General features: G+C 36.5%; 1 protein-coding gene across 9 annotated transcripts in view; it reads right to left on the bottom strand.

Moving 5' to 3' along the window:
• Nucleotides 1–17415, bottom strand: part of RGS7 (regulator of G protein signaling 7) — a 294620-nt gene that overhangs the window by 36390 nt on the left and 240815 nt on the right. For all 9 annotated transcript variants that reach the window (XM_063328943.1, XM_063328939.1, XM_063328940.1 and 6 more), the window contains 5 exons: nucleotides 6480–6554; nucleotides 5297–5395; nucleotides 4510–4571; nucleotides 2899–3009; nucleotides 2275–2400 (listed from right to left, as the gene is read on the bottom strand). In XM_063328943.1, the coding sequence (XP_063185013.1) occupies nucleotides 2275–2400; nucleotides 2899–3009; nucleotides 4510–4571; nucleotides 5297–5395; nucleotides 6480–6554 (473 nt within the window). The remainder of the gene's footprint in view (nucleotides 1–2274; nucleotides 2401–2898; nucleotides 3010–4509; nucleotides 4572–5296; nucleotides 5396–6479; nucleotides 6555–17415) is intronic.

Raw genomic sequence — 17415 nt, 5'->3', positions numbered from 1 at the left:
GAATGCAGAATCCAACCTGGGTGTAAGCAAACATCAATCACACTGTCACGAAGCTACTGCACTGACAGAACTCCTTAGACAGTTTTATTCCACTGCTATGCTTTACAACACCCCTTTAAAGAGTGACATACTATTAATCCCAATTTATAGGCAAAGAAAAAAAAGCACAGAGATGCAGAGTAATAAGGTGAAACTGGGTTGCATTCCTAATCGTTGCACAGTTCTCTAGTTTTAACTCACGGCTTGTTTGTTCATCCCTGTTCTGTTTCTTAAGACAGGAACTAAATCCACTAACAATGAGATTCTGAGCCAGCTTAGACACTCTCAGTCCAAGTTAATGAAACACTAACAGTGGGACTTTTAAATACATAAAATAATCCCACTTGAACAGAAACAGTGTTTCTGGTAGATTATCGTTTCACTTTTTTGGCATTTCTTTCACCAAAGCAAGGTATAAGACTTCTAATCAACGAATACTGATCTCTCTCTAGTGGCTGCAGTCCCCTGCCGTACCCTGTGTACTGCACTTGGTAGCTTGAATCCAGGATCTCGGCTGTTTTGTCAGTGCAAGTTTGATCCCCTGCCTGATCCTTCCCAGAGACAGCCTTTAAACTCATATTCACCATTGCTCAGATATTATATTTTATAATGGTAATATAAGAATCTAGAGAGAGAGACAGAAGAGTAGACGGCATGTCAAGGAATCAGCTCTGAACGAATTTCTCCAGGGAATTTTTCTGGATCAGTCACTTGCAGTTTGCCTGTAGTTAGCGTGGTAAATAGGATTAGAAGAAAAAACTGGGGATTATGTGGGTAACAGTCTAGTTGGCAGAGAGACAAATTAATCACAGAAAAGCACAGAAACTGCAGCACACACTGGGCTGGATAGGTTCATGTTTGAACAGCTGCTCTGCATAAGGAATTACCAGGATGCTCTTTAAATAAAAAAATTACCTTTCCTTTTCTTGTTATTATTCTGATTTTTAAAATTTCATTTTACTACTTGGATTTTTTTAAATAATAAAAAAAAAAATCTGTATTTGTCACTAATGAAGTTACCAACGTACACATACAGGTCAGGCCATATTTCCACGGGGTAATGGCAAACAAATCAGTTGGAAAGTATCATAAGGTCTAGAGTATCCAGTATACATTTGTGATGTAAAATTCAATGTTTCAACGTGAACGAAGTCAGCAACTTAGAAAAGTCCATCTTCAATTATTCACAACAAGGAGGTTTGTGCAATTACTCACCATTTATGAATCAACACCACAAATTGCTAAATGCCCCTTTTAAGATGCTACATAAATGTAACTCTAGTATGAATTGCTATGCTGCACCACTTCAAAGTGAGCACAGAAAAAAAGTAGTTTAGGATTTTTCTGAGTTCTAGAATGTGACCAAGTAGGATTTTATACTCCTTATGCTATTGGTGAATGGGAAGTGATACAGATGACATCTGGTAAGAAGGCGTAATAAAGAGAAAAATATGTTGTACATGCTTTTGTACTATGTACAGTTTGATTTATCTATAGAAAGGCTGTTATTAATCCCTCGGAAATAATTCTTACCAAAATATTCCTTAGGACAGTGACAACAAAACATGCTATTACCCAATGGATGAACTATCACTTTTTAAAATGAAATAATTGTTCTCCCTCACTTAAAAGCAATTCTGTATATATATATTTAAAAAAAAAAAAGCTCCATACACTAGCAGCACCTTTCCATTTTGCAATTAGTAAGGAATTTGAGAGCTGGCTGTCACACTACTTCTGTTGTATGAGATCCACAAGTACTAGAAGCTTGGTGCAGATTTTCAAAAGACCAATGATCTCCAGAAACCTGACCAACAGTGAAAATCTGCGAATTTTACTTTTAAATCCTTTATTTATTTTTTTAAAAAATTATCCTTTTTTAAAAAATTTTACCATTTCATATTATTTAACTTAATAAGAGATACTGAACAGGCTTTGAATGGGTCAATGTTTTAAACCTGTTTAATAAAATAAGCTGAGAGAAAAGCTCTTACATGGGTAGTTTGACCAAAAGTTGGACATGAATGGGAAAGTATGCTTCATGTGTGTCTCTGCTAATTATATCAGTCTTTCCCTCAGGCTGAATATGGGAGCAGGCAGCAATCTGCATGAATGGACTATAAAATGTAAGACACAGGAAAATTTTTGAAGGGATCAAAAAATGAAAAGGTATCAGACGAAAGAAAACCCAATGTATCTTACAAACTATAACAAAATAAAGTCTCTCTCATTTACCTTAAATTTTCTGAACTGAATTCCGACTCCAGGAATTTGAGAAACTGCTCTCTTCCCACAGGGTCTTTCAAAGCTTCATCCATGCCAAACCCCCATCGCTTCACCCTCTGCTGTCCTGGCTCTTTGCTACAGAAATAAATAAAAAAAACCCAAAACCCAGAACACACAATCAGCAATACTTCAGTATTCTAATACTCTGTGTTCATAATTTAGACTAATTCCTAAAGTTCAACCACAGATTTCTCACCTTCCAGATTGCTCATATCTGTGCAATGTTCAGAGATGAGCAACCAGGCTGGTAGTACTTACACAGGATGAAGGTAATACGCATGCATTTACACAGAAGAATAAGGACTTCCAACTAGGATATGTTATCAGATTTTAAAAGGTGTCTTTTTTCCCCACACTGGACCACTGGAAACCAGTTACTGTAACTTTTAACACAGCCTTATTAACCCTTAGCTCTTCCCATATTACAAAACTGTAAAGCTGGAAAGACCAAAAGGATGCTGCATTGCCCTTCTGCCTCAGTATTTTCCTGCAATACCTCTGTCCAAAATCTTCATGTTTCAAGAAAGGCCTGTTACACCCCCTTACCCTAAGAGAAGAAATAAAATTATATACCTTGCCTCCAGTTCCCAGAAAGTGGTGTCATCTGAGATCCAAGGGTTTGAGGGATCAGGGGGCACAAGAAAAGGATCGTATTCCAAATACTGCTCTGTATAAGCTAATAGACTAGGAAAACAAGAGCATCAAACATTGTCATGTCAGGAGGTGAGGAAACCTGATCAGGTTACCCCAGTTAACAAATTATCTTGCATCAACTGAACCATGGTAACCGGGTTTGCACACATTCAGAAGTCAGCTACAAGCTCAGGCTAAAATGGGTTTGCTCAAGCCTGTAAAAAGTGGACCCCTGAAGAAGGAGGAGTGGCTCAGGTCTTATTAAGAGCTGAAATAAAATAAACTACAAGTTTCCCTAATACTTCAACATACCTCCTTTTAGGGCTCCTTTAGGCACGAATAAATTAAATCAAGCAACCTCTTCCATGCACATTTGCTTTCATAACTGAACATGTTTTATACCCCTACGGTTTTAATTATCAGTTCCTTTAAAATCTGTTCTAAAACACTGCATGCTATTCATGTCATATTTATTGGTTCTGCAGCTGCTGGGACTCCCTTTTTCCTCTTTTAAATACAGTTAATATTTTTATTATTTCCTAATCGAATGGAACTACTCACAAGCTTATTGCTTTCCAAAAAAACCCCCAATTTTTTTCCAAATTCTTCAGCATTCATGAATTGGTCTGACTCAGTTGAACACACTAAAAACTTTGCTTGTATTCTGGTAATTTACATCTCCCATGCCCTTGTTCAGCTTTCCATGTTTCCTTTTGCCTCACAATCATTGAAAAATTAAGTGAGGACAAATATTCTCTCTTTTCATTCCTATTTATATTACATTTAGTCTGTATTCCATTTTTACTGTTCATCAAACACAAATTCTTAACCTGTTCTCTTTATAAATATCTATTTATATGTGGTTCTGTGTGTATGCGTATATACACATATGTAAGTAGACACGCATGCACAAATGTATATGTGAGGATGATTTGTATTTGGCTTAATTTCCTTTACTAAGTCTTATGCAGCTCAATTTTCTGCTATTTTCAGTATCTCTGTATTTGATGTGTAAGATAGAGCACTCCTTTTCTCTACCTAAGCTGTAGTTAGTCTTTCCAAGGGGCTTTTTTTTATTTGCTTCCTAGCCCCTTCCTGACAAATTTTGATCTTATTTGGAGAAAGATTCCTGCTAGTGTTACATCCTCTGACCTGAAGTAAGCTCAGACTCACTTTGTTCAGGCGTCACACAGTCAGCTCTGCCAATCAGTTCCCTCGCTTTGCCAGCGATTGACCTTTTGAAATATCAAAACAGTGACCCCAGACCTATTTCCATTTAGCCTCCCTGCCAATGCAAGGTTAAACTTGTGACCAGCTCGTCGAAGGCTCTTTCAGTGACTCTTGGGTTTATCAAAAATGTATCGTGGAATATCTGGACCATCTTTTATCAATAAAGAACTTCATACCTCACACTTAGGGTAAACTGTCATCAGTTATTTCTATGACACCTGAGCTCCCTTGTATCTCTTTCTTTGAAGCTATTTCATACTGACATTTTCCCAATAGTTATCAGTCTAATTGAAAAACCAGAATATGTGACAATATACTTACCTCTCTGCAACTTTTGACATTTTTAATCTATGTCTGTCTAATTGCGTTTGCCAGTGCTTAATCTGCAAGAAGGGAAGGCAAAGAGTGTTATGAGTAATACATTGCTTGACTCTATTTCCATAACTTTTTTATTAGGGGCTATAATTTAACCTTAATTTACCCTAGGGCACAGAAGAGAAATATATCTCAGTTAAAACAACATATCACCAGTGTAGTTCTAAAATAAATGGAATTTTCCATAAAAGAGAAAAGATCATACAGAGACAAAAAAAGGACCCAATATAACATTTTCCCTAAAGGTTCATCAACAGAAATCCAATCGGCCTTTTTTTAGATTTTTGAAGAGAACTACTAATTCTTCAGATATTTACTCTCTCCCAATTCTAATGCCTCAGGAAAGATTAGTGAAGCATGAGCAGTAGATAGACGTGTGCACCCATATATGCATACACGGAGAGGCAGGTATACCCCCAAATCTCGATTCAGTGTCGAAAGGAAGAGCAAGCTGTCTAATGCTAAAGGGGTTAATGGTCCTAGCTATGCAAAAAACCCACTAACTGGCCTCCTGATAACTGCTTTTAACTGTTAATCCAAGATGCAAAAAATGTCAGGTTTTGTCTCGACAGTTTTAATAGAAGTTACATACCCAAATCCAAAAATCCTGAAACAAGGAAAGGGTTTACTAAAAGTTTGCCGAACAACTTCCCAGTTACAATAATTTTTGGTTTAATAACTACTTCTCTAAAGTTTTCATATAAAAGAATGTGTTTGTAGTCATTTTTCAAACCTCTTGGTGTAGTTCATCTTCTGTAGGTGGCTTAGTCTCTGGTACTGGTGTGTGGGTAGGGCTGTGACTTCGAATGTCGTTTTGTAAGCCATAGACAGACTAGGCAAAAAATAGGGAACAATGATAGTTGGTTTCAGACAATGCTTTCTACACACACCCACAGTAACTGTGATGTTTTAGTACAGTGTGCTCAAGAAGTTAGCCAAGATCATCTTTTTCTGAGGAACTGCAAATAAGCCATGCACTCAGATAAAATATTGCTTCTGTACGAGTTCTTTGGAATAAAGACTTCCAAACCCTCACAAAACCCCACAGAACAGGGGAACTACTTTTATTATGTCTCTATATCAACAGTATAATAACATGGGGGATGACACTGAAAAGCAGCTATTACAGTAAGTGGAGATGACCAGTAAGAAAAGAAGAAACAGTATCCTGAAAGGTAGACTATCACAATTTATTATTTGGATGACTCCCAAATTTGCAATTACTGCTGGGTAAATTACAATAATCTGGATCTTTCACTACCACAAATAAGCTAAGCTAAAACTTTCTCTATTTTTTACTTTCCTTTTTAAAACATATTTGACCATGGGTTGACAAGAAAATATACCTCAAAGGGAGTACTTTAAAGTTGGAGTCAATCTACATTATTATGATACAAAGGATTTGAAAGAAAGTTCCAATTCATCTATGCATCCCCAGAGAATTTACACTGTTCATGTCTGGATCCTAATTTAGATGAAGCTTATTTCCTCTACAATTTCTGGTCATCCGTTTGGGGCATAATTGTAAACTAGAGACACCCTTTTCATTAAAACCAGCACAAGAATAACTGCTGTTATAGTTTACACTGCATTTTTAATTTATTTTTCCTTAATTACTGACAGAAACATTTTAACATGCTTTATTTGATCTACTAAATGACATGAACAAAGCATGCAAAAATGAATTTTCTTTTCCTATTCCCTGTGTATTTCTCCAAAGCCTTTCTTATGTGATAGCATTTACTTAGTACTAGCAAATTCGTTAATACTAATTAATTTAAGAGCTTATGAAATAATAACTTATGTTCATGTATTTGTTCTTTGCAGCTGTAAGAAAATATTGTTTTAAGAAACTATGGAACTTCATGCTATAAATTACCTCCACCTCCTGCTTTTACTATAATAACAGTACTTACCTTTCTTGTTTTATGTGGATTTCTCATTCTTGAAGATTTTTTTATATCCACTTCAGTAGTGTTCACACACCCAGGCTATTAAAAGAAAAAGAAAGGAAAGCAGAAGGATAAAATCTGCAAAGGAACTCCATATTATTTTCATTGAGATACTCCTCCTCAGTTTGTAAGGCTAAGAAAATAAATAACCAGAGGCCTATAATGACTTGATGTCATTCTACAGTAGTACCGAAACCCTAAATAGCATACAGTCTAAGGAAGCATCTCAGGTACTGTTTTACCTGGCTTATTGTAAGAGTGAAACTTTTGCTATTCAGCCTTGTTTGCTGGACTCTATGATGGTTTTTAGGATAAGTTTTACTGTATATCTTTATGCTGAAAGTACTGAAAGCAATGTACAGAGGAGCAGAAAATATCCAAAGGCATACTATAAGACAAACTTGCAGCACAGAGAGGTACTAAATCAAAGTAAATTGCTTTTGGCACTCTTTGGGAATTCTGGAGTGAGATACTGATGATCACATGCTTAGAGCTTGTGACATCATGAATTTGAAATAAAATAAATTCTCAAGATAACAGAAACAAATCAGGTATTTCTGCTTCGGTTTTGCCAGGGAAGCCATACAATGCGCATTCCAGCTATCCCTCTAAGAAGCACTGTTGACCTAATGAGACAAAATAAATAGAATTGTGCAATACCCACCTCAGCTGCGAACTCCAGGCTCCCTTCAGGAGCATCTGGTTTTGGGTGACTTTTCAAAAGATGATGTTTTTAAAAAAAGATGAAAAAAATGTGCCAAAATGGGATGAGGAGAGGGGAGGGGAGGGGAGGAAGGCCCAAAAACAGGCTGCGGCAGCTTAACCAGAAGACTGTCAGTCTAAACAGAATGACTCTCAACACATCTGATTTGGCCTTCAAAGATTCATTCTCACAACTCTGTAGCTTCCCAAAGGACACCAGTTTCTCCTAATCCATCTTCTTTTGATGCTTCCCTCCAAGTACATACTCTGCAGAAATCTGTTCTTTACCCATTACTGGAAACAACAAATAACGTGTTATGCTCTCAGGTGAGTTTTACCTATTGATTTTAGAGGGATTACATTTGCCACTGAGAGTGGGAAGTACAAAATCTGCTCTCTAGCAGGAACAGATTTTTAGTGGAAGTAGGTTGGGTTTTTTTTAATGGGAGTAGCTAGATTGTAGAATTTATTTGCCAGACAACCAAGCTGCAGTTCTTATCACACTAAGGATACAAGCTTTATTTTCTTGTCATAATGTGAAATGTTTGATGTGGCTATAAATCTTCACAGACAAAAATTTTAAACCTTTCTTATATAGGCAGAGCCAAAAAACCAAATACATTTCATTAAACAGGCAAATGGTACTTTGTCTCTGGAAAATATTTTAAATAACACATTAATTTTTTTATCCAGTAGTTTTTATTATTTTTATTTTTTATTATTTGATATTTATTTATTTAAATTATTTAAAATAAATTTATATTTATATAAATATTTATTTAAATATTTATTTAAATTATTTAAAATAAATAAGTTTTTATTTTGAACTAATATAATAATGTTTGTTTGATCATACTACATTTGCAGTATAAACAGTTCCTCATCACTAAGAATGAAAATAGGCACTTAGATAATATTCTCAAGACTGCATCTGACGTGCCTGTTGAGCTAGATTTGAGAAGGCACACTTCATGCTTATGAACAAAAATGGTAGTTTTTTTAACTCAGAATAACTTGCAACTCTCAAAGACAATGACAGGTTGAAAAATACAAAATTTTGCATGATGGTCAATTTAAAGGCAGAAAGCAATTTCACAGGGCAATACACTGAGATATAAAGTTAAAAAGAAAACAATGCATCTACTTTAGGATTACAGCAGCAACCGGTAGTGAAGAAGACATAAGCTTTTAACAATATCCACAGCCCTTGAATGCAGCCATTTGAATAGCAGGCACGCTTACATAAGGCACAAACTGTTGTTTGTTTAGTTTTCAGTTATGGTTTATTAAAAGCATGTCCTAAAAATAGGGGGGGGGGGGAAGGGCATAAACCTCATCCAAAGCCTCTTATTTTCAAAGATTTCAAGTCCACCAGCAGTAAATTGGTATGAACAGTCCTAGCACCTTCCCCAGGTAACTTACATGCCAGAGCTGTGCAGATTGATGCGAGGGACACAACAAGAAATTCTGTGAGATTTTTAGGAATGAAACAAGGGCAAAACTTTTGCTGGTGGGAAAGACACCTAACCCAATCCTGACCTTCTATAGCATCTAGTGGATTCTTACTGACACCTGGCAGTTCAAAACCTCTCACGCTGAAGGAAAGCTGCCGTGGCATACTTCAGGAGGGGTGAGACTCATGAGAGGCTGTGACCTTGTGACAAGGTCTGGACCAAGGTGTGATTGAAAGGGCGCCCACAGGAGAGCAGCGGCAGGAAGGTACAGGCAGGGAAACGTCAGGAAGCTTCAGTGCAAAAGGGAAGGCAACTAAAGGATGTATCACTACTCTGATAACCTGGGGTAACAACAGGATTTTAAGACATATATCACTAGCACTATACAATACTGTCCTCGTAATTTGATTTAAATTATATCACTGGAAGTAGCTAATGTAGTCGGGGCCACAATACATGTTTTCTTCTCAACTGAAAAATATTTATTAAAATGGTACTTTATATGAGATGGGATTTATTGTTTCTCTGGTGTTGCCACATTTCATCTGTCAATTTTTAGGACTAAACATCAAACATCTTTTCAATTAAAACAAACACAAAAGCTTGCATTATTCGAACATTTTGCTAAAACAACTCAGAGTCTTTCTGGGAAAACCTTTGCTGGACAACATTTCATTTTACTCATGTGCCCCCATTAACATAATAAGTATGTGTGTGGATACAATTACATCCAGCTGTGTTTTCTTTTTCTGTTGCTTTTTTAACTGGACTACCATAGTTCAAATAGTGAGATGTCTGTCAGAGTGCTCTGCTGCAAGATTCCCATTTAGTGCATAGTATATAATTTGCATACTAATACTGTAAATAGTTTTCAAACAGATTTCCTGGAAGACTTGAAACCTCTTCTATATGTGTAAATAGAATGCTTATTTCTTTCAGGACTAATATTCTGTATGAAAACAGTTCCCTCTCCACACACAGAGGAAAGTCTTGTGACCTTGTTGAAATTATCATACAGCAAGTTCACAACCAGGGTCGAGTTTGGCCCTTATCTGTTTTTAAATAGCTGGCGGAAAAACTGTCACATATTCAAAGGAAACTTCTTTTCTTTTCATCCATCTGTTGGCGTACCCTTATCTCAAAGTACAAATGTCATTGTATTAATTTACAGCAGAGGACATGACAGTCCAGTCATGATAAATTCACTGCTGAGATAAATGGATGCAGATAAATAATATAAAAAAACACATATAGAAGATGTTTTTAATCCCTACTTCAATTATTGGATAATCACATTAGTACGAATTTCAAGCAGCACAATGTTCTATTGATGTTGTCTAGGAGGCTGCATAATAGGATTCTGCCAAGAAATAGTGGGAGGAGGAAGCCTCCTCTGCAAGCAGAGGAGGATCAAGAGTTTATATGCTGGGATCTGGCTACAGCCAACAGTTGAAAACAGCACTCACCTGAGAGTATGTTTAGTTAAAAAAAGTCCACTTGATATTCATAATCTTTCCCTGATAACTGTGGCAACGCTAAATTAATTAATTAAGCCCTTGTAGTAGTGCTAACTGAATTAATTTTTTGACACCTGTAGCAACTCTTTGGAAGAATTTGTTGCTAACATCAAATGGGATGATTTAGCCGTGGTACATTTCCATCCAAATAGTGCAGAATATTTAATATTTATAATCTTTTTGCTATACAAAATTGCACACTCCAAGGGCCCTTTTTATTGCATGGCCACATAGCCAAAATCATTTGCTATCAACAGCTTTTTGTGTAAAAATCTCTTTGCTATGATGTACTTGTAATTCTAGTGAGTGTGAAATCCTCAACAGAAAGTAAATTAATGTTTATAATGACGTCAGTTTAAGTTTTGATGTTTTTTTCTTTCTTAAAGGATATGGCAATTTAACTGTGAATCTACTTAAGCCAGAATAACCGAAGTTTTCTTGTATCTGAGACAAATGCACCCATGTATGTGGGAGGGAATAAGCTCATGCATTGCAATAGGCTGGGAATTATCTGTCTGTATTGCTCTGTAGAAAATGATCTGAGGGAGAAGCTGAACGTGAGTCAGCAGTATGTCCTTGCAGCAATGCAGACAAACCACACACCCAGCTGCATTAGCAATAGCATAGCCAGCAGGCAAAGGAACTGGTTATTTCTTTCTACTTAGCATCATGAGGATACTTCTGGAATACCAAGACTAGTTTTGGGCCCCATAAGCAACACAAGAAATATATGCAAAACGGAGAAGTCTAGTGGAGGAACAGACTTCTGTCTGTCTGCAAAAGGGCAGAGCTAACTGTTGCCTTCTGCTGACTGAAAGGGGCTTGCAGAGCTAGACCTCTTCCAGAGGTGCACCACGGAAGGACAGGAGGCAATAGTCAGAAATCGCAGTAATGGAAATTCCAGTTAGCTATAAAGAAATATTCTTCATAATAATAAGAAGAAATTCCTTAGGAGAGGCTTTGGAATCTCCATCCTCGGCGATTTTCAAAGCTTGTTTAACCAAGGGCCTGGACAATTTTATTCAATTTTGGAGTTAGCACTGCTTTGAGCAGGAGGTTGGACTAGAGGACCTCCAGAGGTCCCTCTCAGTCTATATTTCTGTGGTACAGCCTACGATCTTCACAAGCTGCAGGGACTGAAATTCAAGTAATCCACCTTACAGCACACTCCAATCAAGTCAAGTACTCGTGGCAGTGTGGAATTCATCACCCTGCCTTCCCCTCCCCACAACCGCAGGACGGAAAGACAAGACTGGTATTTGCTTCCTCTGCTGCTTCTGATCTCTGGCAGCCTGTGGTGTGTTCTCAACCCATACAAACAAACCTAGTGGTAATTTAGAGGAAATGTAATTTCACATCCTCTTCAACTAAAATGCATAGGTGCTATTTAAAATAATTACCTCATTTCAATATGCACACCCATAAACTCAGGGTGCATTAAAGCGGTAAATATTTAGGCAGCTTGATTCACATCCCTTACACAATTTCATTGCATTTCAGTGTCAAAACACTGCAAAATAGATCTTTTTATTTGTTATGGAAGCATGAGCTAACTTGGTAAGTTTAGTTGCAAAACACTAAACTTCAAGATCTCCAGGTTTTCAAGATTTAAACACTATAAATTTAAATCATGGATATGGATACAAACATGACAGATCTTCTCTTCCACTTGGAAAAGATAAAGCCAGACACGCAAATACAAAGACAAGGCAGAGATTGAAAGCTGTCTTTTATATTATTTGTAATAGCAGACTATCACAGATATAGTAAGCTTAAAATTTGAAATTTCACAAGTGTCATATGTTAGCATTGCCTTCTGCATCAATCTATTCTGCTATTTCTGTCATTGTTGCTATTTCTGTCATTTTTCTAGGAAAAGAGTCTTCTAACCCTCAGCAGTCACTATTCATATCACTCACGTCTAACACAGGGAAAGAAAGCTAATTAGACAGTGAATGATAAGCAGAATACCAGAGTTCATTTTTATTTCTAATTTTTATATTCCAGTTTACTCAGCTACTCAGTTTACTCAGCTAGCTACTCAGTGTAGCTAGCTGAACTGTGCATAGTTAAAAATGAAGGGGAGAATAAGGGCATGAAACATTTAGAAAAAAAGTGAGCCAAAGAAAAAAATTCCAGTGGTACTCAGTTGAAAAAAAACAACAAAGGACTTACTAGCTGAAGGAATACCCAGTTTGATTCTGGTTATGTGGGAGTTTATTTTTTCTCATACGAAGTCTAGCATCAAAGGAGACATTAAAACCCTATATTGAGCAGGTTGTCAGTAATGGCTAAAACTGGGGCTCTCACAGAGAAAAACACAGGCTATATTCTGCAATGCGCCAATTTTTCATTTCCCAGAGATGGAAGTTATTGGAGCGTGCTGAACCTGCTAAGGCTTATAAGGAAAGGTTGAGGTTCAGGTATAGATTATTTGGATATTTTGGGGTTTTACCTCATTGTACACACTTCAGGGTCAATGAGTATAAAGGCTCTGCAGTAGAAGAGCTGCGCAATTGATGACTTTGCTCGTGCAATAGAAAGTTGCAGAGAAACATTTCAAATGTGCTGAGTACATGTGGTCAGTTCTTTTAACAGGATTTGGAAAACCAACTGTTACCTTAAGGTCCAGTCAAAGAAGCGCTGCACATTTCCAACCCTTTACAAATTTCAGAAAACTGTTTTACTGGTGCTTATCTGATAGGACCTGAAAGCTGTTTAAAACGTAGCTCACTTTATATATTAGATCAATCAACCTCAATTAAGTCACAAAAAAATAAACCCATTAGCCATAGTTCCCAGAACCTGCAAATATGTAGGAATGTGTATTGATACTGCTACTAGGGGGATCTCACTGGCCCCTGCTACACCACCCAAGGCAGTAAAGCCAAACCAGTGATTGCAGGGACTGGGCTACAGGAACTGCTTCCTTTTGGTTGGAAAAAAATATTGTTACTTAAAATGGAAGCACTTAATCATGGGTTTAACTTACAAACAACTAGGGGTACCTAATCTGAAACACTCTCACGAACTTTATTAGCCTCTCCAAAAGTCTATGGCTTGATGACAATTTCCATTTGGTTCAGCAGTTCTTTGAAAATAACTCTGTGAAATCAAGTGTGTGAGCACTGGGACTTCTCTTGACAACATCTCCAGTCACAAGAGCCCCAGTAAATTAGCAGATGTCTGAAGAAAGAGGAAAAATATCATGGTGAGTTTAATTATTAGGATACAAGTGACAGACTTTTTGGGTTTTTTTGAAGTTTTGCACCTTATGCCCCACCTATCTCAAATGTAGCATAACCCAATAATTACAAACTAAACTAAGCTGGGTGTGTATCTCCACCACAGGGTCTAGCTACTTAATGAATATAGTCTTTGTTCCACAGTTGAAATTGGTGATACGTGATAGTTTTTTTCTTCCTGTATATGCAGTGGCACTGTTAAGAGTCAAGAGACTATTATGTAATAGAAGGGACCTGCACCAACTTCTCTCTACTTGGATTTCCAAAAGTATGTATGTGTGTCATACAAATATTTTTAAAAAAAATAGTATCATATTCCCAGCTTCTGCCCAATTGTTTTTAGCACAACTATCTCTCTGGAAACATGCCTTTTTGATTCAGGTGTGTGACTGACACAGAAGCACCGTGACTGGACTTTTGATACTTGCCATTAAGTTACAGTGCTTTTATGGAGGTCCCACTTGCATTATAGTTCTAATAAGAAGCAAACACAGAAAGACAAATATTTGGATCACAGTCCACTATGGCCATGATAACTTAATTTATAAATTGTAGTAAGTATGTAAGTTTGATGATGACTTTGTACACAGCTTCTACCAAGTTTTCACCTCCCTAGAATTCCAGACCAAACTTCTCTAAAATTAGCTCACAATTTTCTAGTTTTTCCTATGGACTCTCTCTTCTGTTAGAAATTAGGTCATCTGGGAAGTACATTCCAAGTAACACCTATAAACCATATTTAATGATTAGGAAGCAAATCCCAAGATTGTTTTCAAGTATAAATTCTGTAGCAGCATGTTTCAGATTTCATTCCCAGATGGCTCATAGATTTGGCAGATAATCAGGGAAAAATTATTAAAACCTGCTTGTTCTACCAGAGCATTAGATATTTTCCCCAATTTCTTCAGCCTTTTCATTTTTTATATTAAAAGAGATGTGCTATGCTACTAAGTACTGTCTTTATAAAACTCATAAATAATTACAATATCTGGATTCAGTGTGACGCTGAAATAAGCAAATACAACTTTGAACTGGACTTGCATAGAAAAGCCTCAAATTTGGTTATATTCCTTAATATGAATCTGTCTTTTAAACGTGATACATCTGACAATATGCTGCAAATATCCACGACTATAGTGATCTACAGTCAAGTAGTAGCATGAAAACAAATAAGTCGTAAACAGCTTAACTGTTAAAACCTGTCTATACCAGCTGATAATGATGTACAACCCAGTAGCATTTGATTAAGTAAATATAGCTTTTCATTTTTTCTTATTCATTCATTGAATGCGTATTTCAGGCCACAGAATGTTCAATGTCAAATCTTATTGAACTGCTTCCTTCAAAGGACAGGACTATCATAATTCGTGAGAATTAATAAAAGCTTTGTTAGGATTAAGTGTTCTCTTCTGTTGAAGGTTTTAGTAGAGAATTACGCAGGAAGCATGGAATGAATTTAAATGCTCGATACATGTCCTCATTAGCTAATTTCATTTTGACTCATTAAAGAACCGAGATAAATAATATGAAGTTTCAGACTTATTTATTGAATTGAAAGGAACGAACAGTAAACCTGATAGAAATATACTGATGCAGAAATAATGAATTCTTGGTAAACTGCAGAGAAAGGCACAAGCATTTAAGAATAAGTTAAACCCACTGCAGACAGCCCCATGTGAAGCACAGAAAATTTGCCATTTGGACCAATTAGTAAAATCAATACACGCTTTATTGAAGGTCACTGACTACTATCAAAATAGCAGTGTTGTTCTGCAGTGGACTTAATCAAAACATGGCAATGAGTGCAATTAACGGATAAAAGTTTAACTATAATTTGGTTCTCTTGTTTGGACAAGATGAATGAGGTTCAAAGACCATCACACAAAGGGAAGATATTTGATCCATTAGTTTGATCAAGATTTAATTATGTTTGCAGCATGGTCAAACTCAGACGGTTTTCAAACTCAGAGATGGGAAGTCTCACTTAGCATGGAACTTAGGATCACTTAAAGTTTCAAAGATTTTCAGCACCTTTCCAAAAAAAGGATCCTACACTGTACCAGTTTCCTGTTTAGACCTATTTGTGTTCTCAAACTAGAGTTCAGGTCTTTTCCCTGAGTAGTATCAGACACACAAGGAATTCCAGGGGCTGCGCAAACCAAGAACCTGCTTGGAACAGGAGAAAAAGAGATACAGAGAGATTTTCAATAAATATAATACTAATAAATTAAACCATAAAAATAATCTATAGGAGACAGAGCATCTTGAATCTTAAGAGGGATTCTCATGTTCTCAAATACTTGCTTGTTTAAGGATGGATCTAGTGCAAAGATGGGCTTTCACTTTTAGGAGAACAGGATTGTATTATTGTATTGTTTTAGTGGTTTATTTCTTTTAGTGGTCTCTGTGTCAGAGAAACACAGAATATGCAAAATGCATATGTTGAAATTTAATTTAGAAAAGTCACGTGAAACTAAATTAGAAGCTGTACTAAAGAATATACTACTGCATGGAAGTTAAATGCTTAATTCTTTTTGAAAGTTAATTTAATTTCTAATTACTCTTAATTTACAATAGACTATTTTAGGTTTGTAGTGACTGGTTTTCAGAACCAGAAATTATTGTACAGAAATTAGATCCATCGTACTTACTTGAGCAGTGCCTTCAGTCGTATTAATTTTAATTAAGGCTATAATAATGTGATTTTTGTGTCTGTGGAGATCCCAGTATTTGCAACACTGTTGCATACGGAAACCTGTTAAATTTATCTGGTTTGTTGACCCTGTGCTAAATACTCAGAGTCATTATTGTGTTCTCAATTTTTTTTCACCACAAAGGCAGGAAACTGCTGTTTTACAGATTCCACGCAGAAGAGTTTAGGTTATTCACTTGAAAAGACGTGACAACAAGAAAGTCTGACCTTAAGTCTCTGAAAATGTTGACGGCAAATATAGGTGACATTTAGAAAATTATTATCTGCCTTTTGACTTATAAGAAGATCCTTGACAGAATGTTTTGCATTAAAGCAGCAAATTTAATTCACACAGAAACAAAAATCAATGTATAAACATTGTACTTATGAACAGAATTCAAAAACTTCGGGTTATTTTCCTAGCAGCTACCAGAACTGGGTCTTACTAAAAACTGTAAGGTCATCTCATTTTCCTGTGTCCTTCCACCATCTCAACAGTTTGCTATTTCACAATACCCTTCCTCTTCATAACCATCAGTTTTAACTTAAGAACTTTCAGTTTCTTGCACTATTGCAAGAAAGCTGGTTTCTTTTTCCCCCTCTGTCCCACCCTTACTCAAGCATGCGACTAAATAACAATGCTAAATAATGGGGCTACAAATTCTTCCATAAAAGTCTTAGTTTGCAGGCTAGCTATAAGGTTTAGAAATGCCTGCCTCAAACAGATGCGAGTATGGATCATAAACATTATAACCATTTTCTGAAAATAAAACATTGTACAAGGCTTTGTTTCATTACCAGAAGTGCAATTATCTGAGACTGCCAATTGCTGCTTTGGCTGCATTCCCCGTCTGCTGCAGAGGTAACTCCCTTGTAAGGATATACAGTAAAACAGGTGCAAAAGAAGACATGAAAATTGGATGCAGATACATCACTAGAGAAGTTTGATGGCATGATTCACGTTCATTTCCTGGAGATGTTTAAAAACTTTCTGAAAATATTATGATAAACCAGACAGAAGTGTTCTCTGGCTAAGCAAGTGACTGGCCCAGAAAAGTCTAGAATTCGTAGCACGCAAAGTGTGAAATGAAGGATTGCCCCACCTTAGCCAAGTTAAATTCAGTCTTTTGCCGAGTCTTTGAGGCTGATCTTGAGGGACAGGATGGAAAAGTCATTAAAAACAAAGGCAATAAAAGAAAAAAAAAAAAAACCACCAGAACAAATAACTGCAAGTATCCGCTGCATGACCCTAACCACCCAGTAATTTACTTACTGGCTCAGACGCTGAGG

Source organism: Chroicocephalus ridibundus, chromosome 3 (assembly GCF_963924245.1).
Source record: "Chroicocephalus ridibundus chromosome 3, bChrRid1.1, whole genome shotgun sequence".
In the NCBI taxonomy this organism is placed as follows: Eukaryota; Metazoa; Chordata; class Aves; order Charadriiformes; family Laridae; genus Chroicocephalus; species Chroicocephalus ridibundus.
The sequence above is the reverse complement of the archived record's forward strand: the minus strand, read 5'-3'. Positions and strand labels throughout refer to the sequence as shown.